General features: G+C 43.5%; 1 protein-coding gene across 3 annotated transcripts in view; it reads right to left on the bottom strand.

The window, feature by feature from the left end:
* Positions 1–15,925, bottom strand: part of sos2 (son of sevenless homolog 2 (Drosophila)) — a 101,901-nt gene extending 85,976 nt beyond the window's left edge. Inside the window, exons 1-2 of one of the 3 annotated variants that reach the window (XM_029730921.1) lie at positions 15,559–15,925; positions 14,849–15,002 (exon numbers count right to left, since the gene is read on the bottom strand). In XM_029730921.1, coding sequence (XP_029586781.1) covers positions 14,849–14,932 — 84 coding nt within the window. In that variant the 5' untranslated portion in view covers positions 14,933–15,002; positions 15,559–15,925. Of the gene's footprint in view, positions 1–14,848 lie in introns of all 3 variants that reach the window. The other 2 variants (XM_029730922.1, XM_029730920.1) reach the window with 2 other exon arrangements.
* Positions 15,926–19,374: the final 3,449 nt, after the last annotated feature.

The following is a 19,374-nucleotide window of genomic DNA, read 5'->3' as shown; positions in this document are numbered from 1 at the left end:
TAGGCTACGAGCCAATACGAGTTTGGCTACCGGACAATGAAAGAATGTTGATAACCAATAGAACATGAGAGAAATAGGTTACTGGTTTCAACGGCGTGTAGATGTCTGTCTAAAACATTAGGTTACTGGTTTCAACGGCATATGGAAGTCTTTATAAAACAATAGGTTACTGGTTTAAATGGCATATAGAAAGAAGTCTTTATAAACAATAACTACAGCTCAGCGTTCAACATCATTGTGCCCTCCAAGCTCATCACTAAGCTAAGGACCCTGGGACTAAACACCTCCCTCTGCAACTGGATCCTGGACTTCCTGATGGGCCGTCCCCAGGTGGTGAGGTTAGGCAACAACACATCAGCCACTCTGACCCTCAATACGGGGGCCCCTCAGGGGTGTGTGCTTAGTCCTTCATGTACTCCCTGTTCACCCACAACTGCGTGGCCAAGCACGATTCCAACACCATCATTAAGTTTGCAGACGACACGACAGTGGTAGGCCTGTTCACCGACGTCGACGAGACAGCCTACAGGGAGGTCAGAGACCTGGCTGTGTGGTGCCAGGACAACAACCTTTCCCTCAACATCAGCAAGACAAAGGAGCTGATCGTGGACTACAGGAAACGGAGGGCTGAGCATCCCCCCATCTACACCAACGGGGATGTTGTGGAGCAGATCAAGAGCTTCAAGTTCCTCAGTGTCCACATCACTAAGAACCATCATGGTCCACACACACACACACACACACATCAACACAGTCGTGAAGAGTGTACGACAACACCTCTTCCCATTGTGGAGGCTGAATAGATTTGGCATGGGCCCTCAGATCCTCAAAAAGTTATACAGCTGCACCATTGAAAACATCTTGACTGGCTGCATCACCGCCTGGTATGGCAACTGCTTTGCATTTGACTGCAAAAGAGCTATAGGGCAGTGCGTACGGCCCAGTACATCACTGGGGATTAGCTCCCTGCCAACCAGGACCTCTATACCAGGCGGTGTCAGACAAAGGCCCTAAAAATGATCAAAGACTCCAGCCATAGACTGTATACTCCGCTACCGAACGGCAAGCGGTACCGATGCACCCAGTCTGGCACCAACAGGACTCTGAACAGCTTCTACCCACAAGCTGTAAGACAGCTAAATAGCTACCCGGATTATCCGCATTGACCATTTTTGCACTGACTCTTTTGACTCATTACATACGGCTGCTGTTATTGTTTATTATCTATCCAGTCACTTTATCCCTACCTATGTGTGTGTGTATATATATATCTATCTCAATTACCTAGTACGCCTGCACTTCGACTCGGTACTGGTACCCCGTCTATAGAGCCAAGTTATCCTAACTCACTGTGTATTTAGTCCTTGTGTTATTATTTTTCTATACATTTTTCTATATTTCTCTCTGCATTGTTGGAAAGAGCCCGTCAGTAAGCATTTCACTGTTAGTCCACACCTGTTGTTTACAAAGCATGTGACAAATAACATTTGATTTGCGGCTGTGAAGTAGCCTGGTCCCAGATCGGTTTGTGCTTTCATGCCAACTCCTTGTCACTCATTGTCATATTTGGCTTGACAAATGACAGCACTGGAATAGGCAAGAGCACAAACAGATCTGGGACCAGGCCACAGAGGGAGACGACAGATCTGGGACCAGGCCACAGAGGGAGACGACAGATCTGGGACCAGGCCACAGAGGGAGACGACAGATCTGGGACCAGGCCACAGAGGGAGACGACAGATCTGGGACCAGGCCACAGAGGGAGACGACAGATCTGGGACCAGGCCACAGAGGGAGACGACAGATCTGGGACCAGGCCACAGAGGGGAGACGACAGATCTGGGACCAGGCCACAGAGGGAGACGACAGATCTGGGACCAGGCCACAGAGGGAGACGACAGATCTGGGACCAGGCCACAGAGGGAGACGACAGATCTGGGACCAGGCCACAGAGGGAGACGACAGATCTGGGACCAGGCTAGCAGAGAGGACAGGTCCCCCTAAAACTACTTCCTCTTCCTGCCCAGGCAAGAAAGCCCCTCAGGAGTGAGTCACAGATAGTCAAAACCATAAACCTCTCTCTCTGACAGGCTGTCTTCCCCTCAGGGCAGGCAGGTTGAGGAACGTTTTGAGACAGACAGTGAAACGAATAACACCAAAACTAAACCCGCCACCAGCTGCCCTCAGTTTCACTTGGCCGGGTCACTTGTATTATATATATATATATATTTTTTTTTTTTTTTTTTTTAAAGTATTTTTAAGAATGCATTGATAGAAAATGGACCCAGCAGTAAGGATTTCACAGTTAGTCTACACCGGTTTCCAAAACGTGACAAAAAATACTATTGTATTTTTTATTTTATTTTTAATTGTTAACATTTTACATTTTTACATTTTAGTCATTTAGCAGACGCTCTTATCCAGAGCGACTTACAGTAGTGAATACATACATTTCATACATTATTATTATTGTTTTTGTACTGGTCCCCCGTGGGAACCAAACCCACAACCCTGGCGTTGCACACACCATGCTGGCGTTGCAAACACCATGCTCTACCAACTGAGCTACAGGGAAGACTAATTAACAAAATTAGCGTTACATTCAGGTTGTCCCTTCATCCCCGTTTCCAATTATTTTTTACCCCTTTTCCTCCCCCAATTGGTAGGTCAAATCTTGTCCCATCGCTGTAACTCCTCCACGGACTCTGGAGAGGCGAAGGGCCATGCGTCCTCCGAAACACAACCCTGCCAAGCCGCACTGCTTCTTGACACAATGCTCGCTTAACCCCGGAAGCCAGCCGCACCAATGTGTCAGAGGAAACATCGTCCAGCTTCTCAAGTCAGAGCAGGACCTGGAGTCTTTATACATTGTCAGATATGGCTGTGTTTCAGACAGACAGAGAGAGACAGACAGAGAGACAGGCAGAGAGAGAGAGAGAGAGAGACAGGCAGAGAGAGAGAGAGAGAGAGAGAGACAGGCAGAGAGAGAGAGAGAGAGAGACAGGCAGAGAGAGAGAGACAGGCAGAGAGAGAGAGAGAGAGACAGGCAGAGAGAGAGAGAGAGAGAGAGAGAGACAGGCAGAGAGAGAGAGAGAGAGACAGACAGAGAGACAGACAGAGAGAGAGAGAGAGAGAGACAGGCAGAGAGAGAGAGAGAGAGACAGGCAGAGAGAGAGAGAGAGAGAGAGAGACAGGCAGAGAGAGAGAGAGAGAGAGAGACAGGCAGAGAGAGAGAGAGAGAGAGAGAGAGAGAGACAGGCAGAGAGAGAGAGAGAGAGAGAGACAGGCAGAGAGAGAGAGAGAGAGAGACAGGCAGAGAGAGAGAGAGAGAGAGAGAGAGAGAGAGACAGGCAGAGAGAGAGAGAGAGACAGGCAGAGAGACAGAGAGAGAGACAGAGAGAGACAGAGAGAGACAGAGAGAGACAGAGAGAGACAGAGAGAGAGAGAAACAGAGAGAGAAACAGGCAGAGAGAGAAACAGGCAGAGAGAGAAACAGGCAGAGAGAGAAACAGGCAGACAGCATGGCTGCTTCATATTTACTGTCTGTTTAGAGTGATTGGGCACATTCATCAGGTGGTGTAATCTACAGTACCAGATATGACAATGTGATTCCTATAGATCTGTGACAAACTGACTGACCGACTGGCTGAGTGACAAACTGATTGACTGGCTGAGTGACTGGCAGGCTAACTGGCTTCTAGTTGACAGTCTTTAGATGGATGGGGAGAGAAAGGCTGATTGAAAGAGAGAAAGGTGCTGGGAGGGATGAAGTCAGACATACTGTAACATCCGCAAACAGACAAAGCAGACCATCTAAGCCTAGGTTTACAAAATTAACCACGTCTTTAAGAGAACAATCCACACACAACCATCTCACGTCAATGACTGTTGTTTTTGCATTACAAGAAGTGATTAATGATACGTGAGAAAGTTACAGATGCACACATTTCATACCCCCAAGACATGCTAACCTCCCACCATTACAATAACAGGGGAGGTTAGCATTTTATATCATACCCCCAAGACATGCTAACATCTCACCATTACAATAACAGGGGAAGTTAGCATTTTATATCATACCCCCAAGACATGCTAACATCTCACCATTACAATAACAGGGGAGATTAGCATTTTATATCATACCCCCAAGACATGCTAACATCTCACCATACAATAACAGGGGAGATTAGCATTTTATATCATACCCCCAAGACATGCTAACATCTCACCATTACAATAACAGGGGAGATTAGCATTTTATATCATACCCCCAAGACATGCTAACATCTCACCATTACAATAACAGGGGAGGTTAGCATTTTATATAATATCTCCAAGACATGCTAACCTCTCACCATTACAATAACAGGGGAAGGTTAGCATTTTTTTGGATGGTATGATATTTATGCCTCTAACTTTCTCACTCGTCATGATTCATTCAGGATTATCCGTAACCATGGTAGCATCCACATTAATGTAGAAGTGTTTAGAAACCTTCTATTTACAATAAAAGTGATTCCAATACATTATTTACCATTCATTTTTATGTGGCACAAAATAAATCTGAAATTGGTTCCCACTTCACAAGCTTGAAGTAATCATTGTGTGCTAGGAATATCGGACCAAATACTAAACTTCACTACTTTAATACACATAAGTGAATTTGTCCCAATACTTTTAGTCCCCTAAAATGGGGGGGACAATGTAACAAAAAGTGCTGTAATTTCTAAAAACGGTTCACCCAATATGGATGAAAATACCCTAAAATAAAGCTGACAGTCTGAACTTTAACCTCATAGTCATTGTATAATTTCAAGTACAAAGTGCTGGAGTACAGAGCAAAAAAAAAAAAAAAAAACAACTGTCCCAATACTGTTGGAGCTCACTGTATGATCTGAATCTGACAACAGGAGATGGACTAGAAGGATGCATTGGATCGCACTGTCACCGTGTGTAGACGCATCAGTTATATTAAAAAAATCGTGAGATATAACCACAGCACACACAACTATCAGAAAAACAGGATTTGGGGCCTGCGAGTGGTATAACACGCTTATTACATGGATCATTTGTTATCGGATTAGAACACTATCTTGTTCTTTAACACAAAGGCTATCCCCCCCCCTCATCTGGTCACATCCCACCACCACCACCACCCTCTGGTTCACCTTCCAACAGGACAACGACCCTAAGCACACAGCCACGACAACGCAGGAGTGGCTTCGGGACAAGTCTCTGAATGTCCTTGAGTGACCCAGCCAGAGCGCGGACCTGAACCCGATCTAACATGTATGGAGAGACCTGAAAATAGCTGTGCAGCGTCACTCCTCATCCAACCTGACAGAGCTTGAGAAGATCTGCAGATAAGAATGGGAGAAACTCCCCAAATACAGGTGTGCCAAGCTTGTAGCATCATACCGAAGACTGTAATTGCTGCCAAAAGGTACCAAGTAAAGGGTCTGAATACTTATGTAAAATGTGAATTGTTTTAATTTTTTTAATAAAATGTGCCTTTTTTTTTGTAAGTGTTTTTGCTTTGCCATTATGGGGTATGTGTAGATTGATGAGGGAAAAAAACTATTTTAAATCAAGTTTAGAATAAAGCTGTAACGTTACAAAATGTAGATAAAGTCAAGGCCTGAATACATCCGGTATTCATGTCCCAAAAACACAGGACAGACAAGTTTTCATTTGACACCTAATTTAATATGCTCCTATGAACTTCACATGTTGATGCTCATGGTCCTTTTACATGGAATTACCCAGATACCCAGCTGGGCTACAAGTCTGTACGGTTAACAGGTTCAAATGAGCGCCAGAGAGAGGGGGAGGAAGAGAGTGAAAGATGTAAACGACCACGAAGAGACCGAGGCTGCACACGTCCTCTGGCTCAAAATGTTTCCCTCCACACAAGCTTCGATTAGGTTTTTGAAAATCAAGTTGTCTATTTCGAGAAGAGGAAACTACACTATGAGACAGCTACTGAGCGGCTCACTGCTCTTTAGGACCAGATACACACTAATATATGAAGATATTAAAGAAATAAGACACGGGTTAGCTGACAACATTATGAAAATGATGTCATCGCTTCAATGGAGCAGAAGGCTGTGTGTTGTTGTGATTCTGGATGGTCAGATATAATGTAGACCATCCAAGCATTACCCCATTAATGAGCTCTGAGTTACTTAGGCCTTGTTGTGATTCTGGATGGCCAGATATAATGTAGACCATCCAATCATTACCCCCAGTTACTTAGGCCTTGTTTTGATTCTAGATGGCCAGATATAATGTAGACCATCCAATCATTACCCCCAGTTACTTAGGCCTTGTTTTGATTCTAGATGGCCAGATATAATGTAGACCATCCAATCATTACCCCCAGTTACTTAGGCCTTGTGTTGATTCTGGATGGACAGATACAATGTAGACCCGGTATTGCTCAACCTTCTTTGACGTGAGATCTACTTCCCCCCCCCCCCCCCCCCCCCCCATTTGCCAACCTGATGGAGATCTACAAGTCTCTAAACCAACCATCAAACTGTATGAAAAGCAATCACACCACTGAGTATGGACCTGTTGCTATGATACCTGACACCCAAATATAACGTGGACCAATAACATGTTTTCCACAAATAAGTGCAACTCATTTCATTTCCTACCTTTTAGTGTGACTTTTGGCATTGGGTGGGAGGCAAGTCGTTTGTCACAGTCAGGGCTGTAAAGCAGCTTGTTGCAAGTCTGACGCAAGTCTCTCACAAAGTGGTCATCAGTCAGGGTAAATCTGTACTTGGGAATTAATTATCTTCATGTGAGAAAATGCAGACTCACAGAGGTTGATCCAATGAAGGTTGATGAGTTAAGAGTACATCTTCTGTTGGGTTATTTCTCCTCTCTTCTCCTCTCTCCCTGAACTCTTTCTTCATCTCAGTGGTTGCCCTGGATTTCAGCTGAATGTCATTTTGAAGGATGACAATTTCAGTTTCTGCTATATTTGTGTCCAACTGAAGAAAAAAAAAAGTGGTCTCATTTTGGAGGCAATGACTTCCACATTTATGTCTGTCCCTAAACGGAAAGCACCGATAAGTGTCAACAGGCTCAAGTGATGCAACGTCAGCGAAACGACTGTCAAACTCAGATGAGATGCTCTGGACTTGCTCCACGTAACCTGCACTGTCAAGCTGTGCTGTGTCCTTGCCCTGACGTTCAAGTTCTGAATGCATGTGATGAAAGAAGTGCAGGTCCTTACGTTGCAGCTTTCTCGTGAGCAAAAAAAAAAAAAGAAACATCCTCTCACTGTCAACTGCGTTTATTTTCAGCAAACTTAACATGTGTAAATATTTGTATGAACATAACAAGATTCAACAACTGAGACATAAACTGAACAAGTTCCACAGACATGTGACTAACAGAAACGGAATAATGTGTCCCTGAACAAAGGGGGGGTCAAAATCAAAAGTAACAGTCAGTATCTGGTGTGGCCACCAGCTGCATTAAGTACTGCTGTGCATCTCCTCCTCATGGACTGCACCAGATTTTCCAGTTCTTGCTGTGAGATGTTACCCCACTCTTCCACCAAGGCACCTGCAAGTTCCCGGACATTTCTGGGGGGAATAGTCCTAGCCCTCACCTTCTGATCCAACAGGTCCCAGACGTGCTCAATGGGATTGAGATCCGGGCTCTTCGCTGGCCATGGCAGAACACTGACATTCCTGTCTTGCAGGAAATCATGCACAGAGCGAGCAGTATGGCTGGTGGCATTGTCATGCTGGAGGGTCATGTCAGGATGAGCCTGCAGGAAGGGTACCACATGAGGGAGGGGGATGTCTTCCCTGTAACGCACAGCGTTGAGATTGCCTGCAATGACAACAAGCTCAGTCCGATGATGCTGTGACACACCGCCCTAGACCATGACGGACCCTCCACCTCCAAATCGATCCCGCTCCAGAGTACAGGCTTTGATGTAACGCTCATTCCTTCGATGATAAACGCGAATCCGACCATCACTACTGGTGAGACAAAACCACGACTCGTCAGTGAAGACTAATTCTTGCCAGTCCTGTCTGGTCCAGCAATGGTGGGTTTGTGCCCATAGGCGACGTTGTTGCCGGTGATGTCTGGTGAGGACCTGCCTTACAACAGGCCTACAAGCCAGTCTGAGCACTGATGGAGGGATTGTGCTTTCCTGGTGTAACTCGGGCAGTTGTTGTTGCCATCCTGTACCTGTCCCGCAGGTGTGATGTTTGGATTTACCAATCCTGTGCAGCTGTTGTTACACGTGGTCTGCCACTGTGAGGACGATCAGCTGTCCGTCCTGTCTCCCTGTAGTGCCGTCTTAGGCATCTCACAACACAGACATTGCAATTTATTGCCCTGGCCACATCTGCGGTCCTCATGCCTTCTTGCAGCATGCCTAAGGCACGGGAATCTTTCTTTTGGTGCTTTTCAGAGTCAGTAGAAAGGCCTCTAGTGTCCTAAGTTTTCATAACTGTGACCTTAATTGCCTACCATCTGTAAGCTGTTAGTGTCTTAACGACCGTTCCGCAGGTGCACGTTCATTAATTGTTTATGTTTCATTGAACAAGCATGGGGAAACAGTGTTTAAACCCTTTACAATGAAGATCTGTGAAGTCATTTGGATTTTTACGAATTATCTTTGAAAGACAGGGTCCTGAAAAAAAGGGACGTTTTTTGTTGTTGTTTGTTGCTGAGTTTAGTTTGTATTTAAAGTGTTCACAGAGCTGACCATGTCGATGACACATTTGCCTTTTCCTTTGCAGCTCTACATTTCAGTTCATTAAGCATGTAAATTAGGTCAGTGAGAAAAGCTCAATCCAGGAGGCACTGTGTCCTCTAGCTGTGCACATTCTGCATGTTTGGAGACCTTGAGAAACTCCTTGATTTCAGACAACTCCTCAATGAATTTCCCTAAAAAAACGGCTCAGCCACCACACATCCGTGTGCAGCAGCAGGTCTGTGTGCTCCGCTTCAGTCTCTTCTAAGTGAGCTTGAAATAGCCTCCGCTGTAGAGGCTTCTTGATCGACTAGAACACACAATCTTCATCGCAACATCCATCACCTCTTTCATGTTTAACATCTTGCCGCACAAAGCTTGCCGATGAATTACGCAGTGATGACTAAGAAAGTCCGGGAAAGAATCATCTCGTTTGCACAATGCAACGAACCCACTAATGCGGCCTACCATAGCAGGTGCCCCATCCGTAGTAATGGAGACAAGCTTACAAAAAGGGCAGCTGGAATTTGTTAGCAAACTCCATAAATGCTTGGAAAAATATCTTTGCCCCTTGTATGTCCTTTCAGTGGCAAAATGGTGAGTAGTTTCTCCTTTGTACTCATGTTGTCAAATAGCATTCTGATGAAAATGCATAACTGTGCCACATCTACCATATCTGTGGACTCGTCACACTGGAGGAAATAACACTCGCAGTTGTCAATATCCTTCTTCAATTGATCCTCGAGGTTCTCCGCTATTCCCTCATCTTCTTGTCACCGTTGGTAGAGCATGGTGTTTGCAACGCCAGGGTTGTGGGTTCGATTCCCACGGGGGGCCAGTATGAGAAAAAAAAATATGTATGAAATTAAATGTATGCATTCACTACTGTAAGTCGCTCTGGATAAGAGGGTCTGCTAAATGACTAAAATGTAAAAAAAAAAAAAATGTAAAATGTATTTCTGGACAACTGAATGTCATTGATGGCAGCCATAATTTCAGTCTTATTCTTAACATCTCCAAACAGCGAGTCTGCAGCCTCGGGTAAATGCTTCCTTGATCCTCTCCCCATCTTTGAATGACTTTTTAGGCTCAGTAAATGCTTCCTTGATCTTCTCCCCATCTTTATCAAATGTTTATGCTTAGCAGGAACGTGACTCACACAACAAGATGCTATAGTTGCCGCCTTCCCTTTGGTCACAGGCCTTGTGAAAATTGACTGCTGCGCTGCCAGCTGATTTTATTTTTAGTTCTTGTACCTTTCTTCTTCTTTGTAATTCAGTCTTTGCTGGAAAATCTCTTTCCTGGGTTGTGTGTGGGTTTTAAAATGTTGTTCTATGTTACCTTTCTTTGGGATAGCGATGCCATTATGGCAGATGAGGCAAACACATTTTGAGTTTGACATGACAAAAAAAAAATGATCCTCCTCCCATTCCTTGTGGAAATGATACGTTTTTTTTTTGTTTAAAAAAAAAAAATAAAATAAAAAAAATCTTTCCCTTCACTCATTATTGCTGCTGTCGACCACACAAAGTTAGCTAGCTAGCTAGCTACCTGTCTGGCATCACCGTGACCTCGACTTAGAGTTGGGCGGGTGGCATCTGACCCCATAGGTCAATAAGTGGGCAGGGACTGGTCATATTTTATGTAAATCACGTGACTTTTCGGACATTGCTGTGAATGGAGGACTGTCGAACGTTAAAACAGAAAAGAGATTATAGGCATTGATTTGTGTGGCTGAATTTTAGTCGATGTATATAATCATCTCACGATCAACCGGCAAGCACTCTGCGATCGACCAGTAGATCAAGACCGACTGGTTGGGCACCCCTAATGTAGACCATCCAAGCATTACCCCATTATTGAGCTCTGAGTTACTTAGGCCTTGTTGTGATTCTAGATGGCCAAATACAATGTAGACCAGGGCTTGGCGGTATACCGTATTTTATGATATACCGGTACTGATGCAGGGACCTGGTTTGTGTTTTTACTTTACCTTCTAAACCGGTATTTCATTGTTTGATTTGTTAAAATGTGATATGCCGTGTGTAATGTTAATTTTTATAGTTTACTTCGCTACTTGAGTCATCGCTCTCCGCTCTTTCTCTCCGTGCAGCTTTCCACACAGACCTAACCACGCCACGTCACTCAAGGAGCACATTTGATGTTCCTCAACCACGAGACACTTGCGTTCAGTCTGCATGGGCAATGCAGCACATGCAACAAAGTTGATGACAACAATGCTGTTTTCACTTTGCTTCTTAATATAAATCCAATTGCGTTCTATAATGACACTATTCGTTTTGTGTTTCTTTCATCAGTAAAGAGCTAGTTTGTCTTTTCTTAGCAAGTTTCCCTAAATCTTGTGAGATTCTAAATTGTTAGCCGCTAATGCTAATAGCTAGCTAATAAATGTACTGAGTAAGAGCAAACGTTGCTAGCTAATACAGCCTGGTAATACCAGTGATGGTGTAGACCTAAATCAGCATGTTGTTTGTGCAACAGTATCTTCTAAATCAAAGAGGAATATGCAAAGCAAGAAAATGTTAGCTACATGAAGTAGCTAAGAGACAACATGCAGTAGCCAAAGCTTACAAGGTCCCCTAGGAAACACTTATCAACACTTTAGTTCCTACCCTGTCACAATAATGCCTCCCTGGCATTTTAATTCATTGTCATCTTAAACAACACTGTATTCAAAGTGCCCACTATCATATTCTAACTATAGAATTAGAATAGTCATTCTATTCTATTCGAACAGTTTTGCTCTAATTCGGAAGTCAAATCGTAATTGCAACATTTGGTTAAAAATAAGTCCTAGATTATTTTCCCATATCGTGCAGCCCAACATAGCAGTGTGAAAATTATCTCAATTGAGCAGTGGTGTAAAAATACTTTCAAGTACTACTTAAGTTGGGTTTTTTGTGGTATCTGTACTTTACTTTACTAGTTTTATTTTTGACAACTTCTAGTTCACTACATTCCTAAAGAAAATACTGTATTTTTTACTCCCTACATTTCCCCTGACACCTAAAAGTCCTCGTTACATTTTGAATGCTTAGCAGGACAGGAAAATGGTCCAATTCACACACTTGTCAAGAGAACATCCCTGGTCGTCCCTACTGCCTCTGATCTGGTGGACTCACTAAACACAAATGCTTTGTTTGTAAATTATGTCGGAGTGTTGGGAGTGTGCCCCTGGCTATCCGTACATTAAAAAAAAAACGAGAAAACGGTGCGATCTGGTTTGCTTAATATAAGGAATTTTAAATGATTTATACTTTTACTTTTGATACTTAAGTACATTTTATCAATTACATTTACTTTTGATACTTAAGTATATTTAAAAACAAATACTTTTACTCAAATAGTATTTTACTGGGTGACTTTCACTAGCACTTGAGTAAAGGTATAGCAACCTTAACAGAAAGTTACTCAAGTATGACCATTGGGTACTTTTTCCACCACTGCAAATTGAGTACAGGAAATACCGAAATAATAAAAGTGCTGAAATTTGTTTTGGTTAAATTTCAATTGAACAGTATAAACCAATCAGAATGGAGAAAGACTTATTGAAATCACTTAGAATGTATGTGTTGCCACCCTGGGATCACTCACTACCCATAAAGCACCCTGGGATCACTCACTACTCATAAAGCACCCTGAGATCACTCACTACTCATAAAGCACCCTGAGATCACTCACTACCCATAAAGCACCCTGGGATCACTCACTACTCATGAAGCACCCTGAGATCACTCACTACCCATAAAGCACCCTGGGATCACTCACTACCCATAAAGCACCCTGGGATCACTCACTACCCATAAAGCACCCTGGGATCACTCACTACCCATAAAGCACCCTGGGATCACTCACTACTCATAAAGCACCCTGGGATCACTCACTACTCATAAAGCACCCTGGGATCACTCACTACTCATAGAGCCCCCTGGGATCACTCACTACTCATAGAGCCCCCTGGGATCACTCACTACCCATAAAGCACCCTGGGATCACTCACTCCTCATAAAGCACCCTGGGATCACTCACTACCCATAAAGCACCCTGGGATCACTCACTACTCATAAAGCAAATGTACAACTTTTATTCATCAAAAACTAAAAATACTGGCATATACCATCCATTTTTTAAATTTTTTTAGATACAGTGATATAATATTTTGGCCATATCGCCCAGCCCTAATGTAGACTAAGCATTACCCCATTAATGAGCTCCAAGTTACTTAGGCCTTGTTGTGATTCTGGATGGCCAGATATAATGTAGACCATCCAAGCATTACCCCATTAATGAGCTCTGAGTTACTTAGGCCTTGTGATTCTGGCCAGACAGCTACCAACAATAACAAGAAGCTGCCATGTAGGGAATCTTAGGCAGCTCATTTCAGCTAGTTTAATTTTGTTCTTGATACCATGTCTTGATACCATGTCTTGTTGAGATGCTTTGACTGATGCCACGTCTATGCTAATATGGCAAAAAATTCGCTAGCTTGCTAACCAACCATTGTAAGGATGTATTTGAGACAACACGTGTCCATTGTGCATATGTATTTATGTTTTCAATAAAACATTGGAGACTAAATATTTTACAAGTCAATCTTAATCACGTGTCAAACTCATTCCACAGAGGGATGAGTGTCTGAGGGTTTTCACTCCTCCCTTGTGATTGGTTGATCAATTAAGGTCACTAATTAGTAAGTAACTCCCCTCGTTGTCTAGGTCTTAATTGAAAGGGGGAAATAAACAGACACTTGGCCCTCCATTGAATGAGTTTGACACCCCTGTCTGTTGTGCACGTGTCAGTTTTGTTACTAAACAACCAACCCATCTATAATGAGCGTTTGGATGCGTCTTATTGAAATTGGGATAAACAAAGATGGGGTGCATTTGATCTAAGCTAAACCTCAAAGAGCATCAGCTCCATTTGCTTGCTCTCTTACAGTGGACCTGGCTTGCTGCTACTGCACCCCATCCTTGTTTATCCCACCCAAAGAAGGGCACTGCGTTCATCCACCTCCGGCCTGCTGGCCCCCCTACCGCTGCGGAAGCACAGTTCCCGCTCAGCCCAGTCAAAACCGTTCGCTGCTCTGGCACCCCAATGGTGGAACAAGCTCCCTCACGACGCCAGGACAGTGGAGTCAATCACCACCTTCCGGAGACACCTGAAACCCCACCTCTTTAAGGAATACCTGGGATAGGATAAAGTAGTCCTTCTAACCCCCCCCCTTAAAAGATATAGATGCACTATTGTAAAGTGGTTGTTCCACTGGATATCACAAGGTGAATGCACCAATTTGTAAGTCGCTCTGGATAAGAGTGTCTGCTAAATGACTTAAATGTAAATGTAGGAAATGTGGATGTAGAACAATCTTGACTGAAGCACCGCTGCAAGAAGATGCCCTATTAGAACCAATAGGCCTATTCACAATGATGGAAACTGTTGTGTCAATCGCTAATCAAAAATTTTTTTAGCAGGACTGTGCTGTGAAGTTGCTTGTCATCTCGAAACTTCCTTAAAACAGTTTTGAAACCTGTGACTTGAGAAACAGGACACACGGAGTCATGTTGCTTTTACCTAGTAAATAACAGGCTAATCCATATTGTGAGAGGCTGAGGGGGGGGGGGGGGGGGGGAGAGAGAGACGGGTTTCGGACAACCTTTTACACAAGGCAAATGCAGCATTTACGAGGTAGTTAAGGATTAAGAGCCATCCCACTCATTTCAGTTCGGCTCTGATCTCAACTCAGGTTATTGGATGACGTCGCTCTCGTTTCACTTTTACATTTAGGCCTGCATCTGTATTGCAAAACAAGAGTCAAAACATGATCCTTCTTATAAACAATAAGGAAAAAGGACCATCAGATTCTACCTACAACATGTAGACATTTGACGCTCCGACTCAGAGCCAAGTTGCATATTTTTTGTTGGTCTATGTTAAATGCAGTATAATCTACAGTGGGAAACATGTGTATATATAAAATAAATATATATATAATGAAATAAAAACAGTCGCTACAGACATGTCAGTAACTATTGTTTCCATCACCTCACCAACTAACCACGTTAAAAAAAAGATAATTAATATGGTTGATAAATGTACCTTTCGCAACGCTTGGACGAAGAGGCCTCGCCATTTGTGACTGTTCTCGTCACTTGAAAAGTCGTATATTTGTTGCGGCTGCATGGCTCCTTACGTTGCCGTGATCCGGTGCCGTGATCCGGGATGGATTGTCAGCATCGGCCCCCGGTTAGTCCTTGTGGGTGGGTCAGTCCAGGCACGGTGGAATAAAAAATAAAAATCAGCTTGAGGTAAACTAAGATAATAATAACACTAGCTAAACCGTACACCAAATCGAGCAAGGTTTGGTAATGCTAACTAGAAGAACAAAAAAATAATAATCATGTATTACTGTTAGCGAGCTAATTTAAGTGCAAAGCCAATATAAGCTAGTTAGCGATAACCTGATATTAAAATTTTACAAAGTGCTAGCTAGCTAGGCTAGCAACTCACTTGTTAGCGGTCTCATTTACTAGCTAGTTAATATGCTAGCTCGCCTAGCTAGCTAGCTAATTAGTTAGCCAACTCAGGCTTTCCTTTCAAGCGTTTCTAGCTAGCGAGCTAGCTAATAAACACCAATTGTTAGCTAGTTAGCTAAGCTAACTGGCAAACTCTATGCTATTTTTAGATAGTTAGCCTGTTAGATAAAACAAAAAATAAACAAACATAGCCAGCTAGTTAACCATTTCAGATAAATGTCACGACTAAACGTTATGTTACTACCTATTGTAATTTAGGTTTAGCGCTATCACCTGGTAGCTAGCTAGCTAGAGAGAGAACACATCTGTATGCAAAGGCTGTCTATCATGGCCTTGGTGCACTGTGAGTTAGCTATGTTGTAGGCACAAGGACTATTCATTCAATTCCACAAAAAAAATGAGTAAACTTTCTCCTCTGTTTTACTTCAACAAACATATTTTCCTGCTTCGGTTAATCGCGCACTTTAAATAATAATTCCCATTAGAATAGTCAGAGGCATGTTTTTATCCAGTGTCCAGCGGCACAACAGAAGCGCTTGTTGTTGTTATCGTTGGGAAGATGGTTCGTCCCTTAAACTCCTTAACTCAACGTCGGTGCGTTGTCTTGCCCGAATCTCAGCCAGTCACTTGCTCACTCCTGCGTCCTGCGTAGACAGGCAGTGAGTTTGCGTAAGCACAGGGAGGGAGGAGGGGAGGAGGGGAAGGGAGGGGGGGGAGGAGGGGGAGGGGAGGGAGGAGAGGAGAGGAGGGAGGAGGGGAGGGAGGGGGGGGAGGGAAACCCCCACTTTTTGTCCAGGGAAAGAGTCGTGGAACACAAGTTTGTGTACCTCATTTTTATTTATAGTTTACAAAATAAGTATACCTTGCTAGTTTATCATGATTGCTTATGACAATTAAAGACAGCCTCAGATTTTTTTTTAGCATGATTTCAATTGGTCCAGCTTTTGAAATGATGCAACTCAGAAACCGAAAATGACATAATTATTATTATTTTTTAAAATCATGCTTCATGGGAACATATTTAACATATGACTATGTTTGAACAGTAGTGGCTGTAATAAAATAGGCTTATATGATTTCACTGTGAGTCAACTTCTGCCATTGTGCGGTTTGGTTACTGTACTGTAAGATCCTGCCCCCATGTGGACATAAAGTGACCTTGCTCACAAATTCAGGGGAATGATTAGAGAAATAATGTACAAAACCATTAGGAACACCTTCCTAATATTGAGTTGCACTCACTTTTGCCCTCAGGATAGCCTCAATTTGTCAGGGAATGGACTTCAAGGTGTCTGAAAGCATTCCACAGGGATGCTGGCCCATTGACTGTGTTTGTTTATTCCATGTGTAACTCTGTTGTTTGTGTCGCTTTGCTTTATCATGGCCAGGTCGCAGTTGTAAATGAGAACTTGTTCACAACTAGCCTACCTGGTTAAATAAAGGTGAAATAAAATAAATAAAATGTTGGATGAGTGGATGTCCTTTGGGTTCCATTTCTGCAATACAGTTGTACAGGGAAAAGGGGGGGATACCTAGTCAGTTGTACAGGGAAAGGGGGGATACCTAGTCAGTTATACAGGGAAAGGGGGATACCTAGTCAGTTGTACAGGGAAAGGGGGATACCTAGTCAGTTGTACAGGGAAAGGGGGATACCTAGTCAGTTGTACAGGGAAAGGGGGGATACCTAGTCAGTTGTACAGGGAAAGGGGGGATACCTAGTCAGTTATACAGGGAAAGGGGGATACCTAGTCAGTTGTACAGGGAAAGGGGGATACCTAGTCAGTTGTACAGGGAAAGGGGGGATACCTAGTCAGTTGTATAGGGAAAGGGGGGGTACCTAGTCAGTTGTACAGGGAAAGGGGGATACCTAGTCAGTTGTACAGGGAAAGGGGGATACCTAGTCAGTTGTACAGGGAAAGGGGGATACCTAGTCAGTTGTATAGGGAAAGGTGGGATACCTAGTCAGTTGTACAGGGAAAGGGGGGATACCTAGTCAGTTGTACAGGGAAAGGGGGGTACCTAGTCAGTTGTACAGGGAAAGGGGGATACCTAGTCAGTTGTATAGGGAAAGGGGGGGATACCTAGTCAGTTGTACAGGGAAAGGGGGATACCTAGTCAGTTGTACAGGGAAAGGGGGATACCTAGTCAGTTGTACAGGGAAAGGGGGATACCTAGTCAGTTGTATAGGGAAAGGTGGGATACCTAGTCAGTTGTACAGGGAAAGGGGGGATACCTAGTCAGTTGTACAGGGAAAGGGGGGTACCTAGTCAGTTGTACAGGGAAAGGGGGATACCTAGTCAGTTGTACAGGGAAAAGGGGGGATACCTAGTCAGTTGTACAACTGAATGCTTTCAACTGAAATGTGTCTTCCGCATTTAACCCTCTGAATCAGAGAGGTGCGGGAGTTGATAACAGATGCTATGAAGCCAACCTTACTGAAGCATATATCACTCGTTGGCTGAATCAAATCAAATGTATTTATATAGCCCTTCTTACATCAGCTGAACTCTGTTGTGTTGGCACAGATTCACTACTCACAGGGATCCTCTCAGGACCCACCCTCCTCTACTTTCTTCACTGCCTCAGCATACCACACCTTCTGCACTACTCTGACCACTAGCTCCACCTGTCTCTCTTGCACCGTACACTTCTGATCCCCAGCAACATGGGCACCCTTACAATTGACATGACTTTGTCAGCTAAAAACTCAAGATTCAAAATGACTGACAGTGACTGCTGTTTCACCGCCGGGTCTGCGTGGCATCAAACGGCAGGCGCCACAAACACTTCAATCTCTCCACCTGCACACTTAAAGCTACCTCAGAAATCACTCCTTTCAATGGTGCTCTAGTCCTAAACACAAAGCAAGAAAAAAGATCTTGACCCGTGACACAGAGTGCCCGCTCCATCTGTTCGGAAGAAACAAACATCACAAATCCACTACAGGTTACAAGTGTAACAGTGTAGGTTCCGTCCCTCTCTTCGGCCTCGAACCAGGGACCCTCTGCACACATCAACAACTGACACCCCACGAAGCATCGTTACCCATCGCTCCACAAAAGCCAACTGATTCAACTGCACCCAACTCCTTCCCCACCCACCCCTGAAACCACATATGGATCCACATATGGATCCGCCAAAAGGCAAGGATCCACTTTCTACAAAAAATGTAACTCCTACTGGACCAGATTGTTCTTTATCGTGCCCATGGATGACAGGCTAGGACTCCTGAGCTCTTTACCACACCTTATCTTGCTCTCATTCACTTCCATTTTACCTCCATAACTCTGTCTGGCGCGTGGCTCACTCCATTTGTGCTTGACATGAATCTTCTTTCGACACACCATCTCCATTTTTAGCACCATCTTCCTCAAATTCAAATCCAACCTCTTCTCCCTCCCTCCCTCCCTCTATCTATTCCCCCTCAGAAATCCACCTTTGTTTCCCTGTCCCAATATTCCTCTTCTTCTGACATTGCTGGCCATCCCCAATACATGTCTCAAGGCTTACAAATCCTTCTTTAACCTGTCTCCTCCCCTTCATCTACACTGATTTAAGTGATTTTAACACGTGACATCAATAAGGGATCATAGCTTTCACCTGGATTCACCTGGTCAGTCTGTCAAGGAAAGAGGTGTTCCTAATGTTTTGTACACTGTAATTCTTACATCCAAGTCATTCTCTTTATCCTGCATATTCGTACAAGATTTCCAATATGCTGCATCAATAATAATGTCAAAAGTCATTTATTTAAAATACATAGAATTTCTGTAATAAACTTTTGTCTCTGGAGTTGTACACATCACAAATCTCAAAATGAGAGAATTATAAATCGTAGACAAATCAATTAAACCGTTTCATATCATCTCAGTAAACAGTCTAAGAAAATTAAACCGTTTTTTCAAAAACAATCACTGTCAGAAGAATGTGACTGCGGCAAAATGAAAAAATGGCAGTATTCTTACCGCAAAACTTTGATAAATATATTCAGTTTATGATAAAATAAATGGTTTTAATCATCATAAATCAGTGCGTTAAATATGAAAATGCAGAAGTGGTGGTGAACACCAATATATGTTTAGCACTACT

This window comes from Salmo trutta, chromosome 33 (genome assembly GCF_901001165.1).
Source record: "Salmo trutta chromosome 33, fSalTru1.1, whole genome shotgun sequence".
Lineage (NCBI taxonomy): Eukaryota > Metazoa > Chordata > Actinopteri > Salmoniformes > Salmonidae > Salmo > Salmo trutta.
The sequence above is the reverse complement of the archived record's forward strand: the minus strand, read 5'-3'. Positions and strand labels throughout refer to the sequence as shown.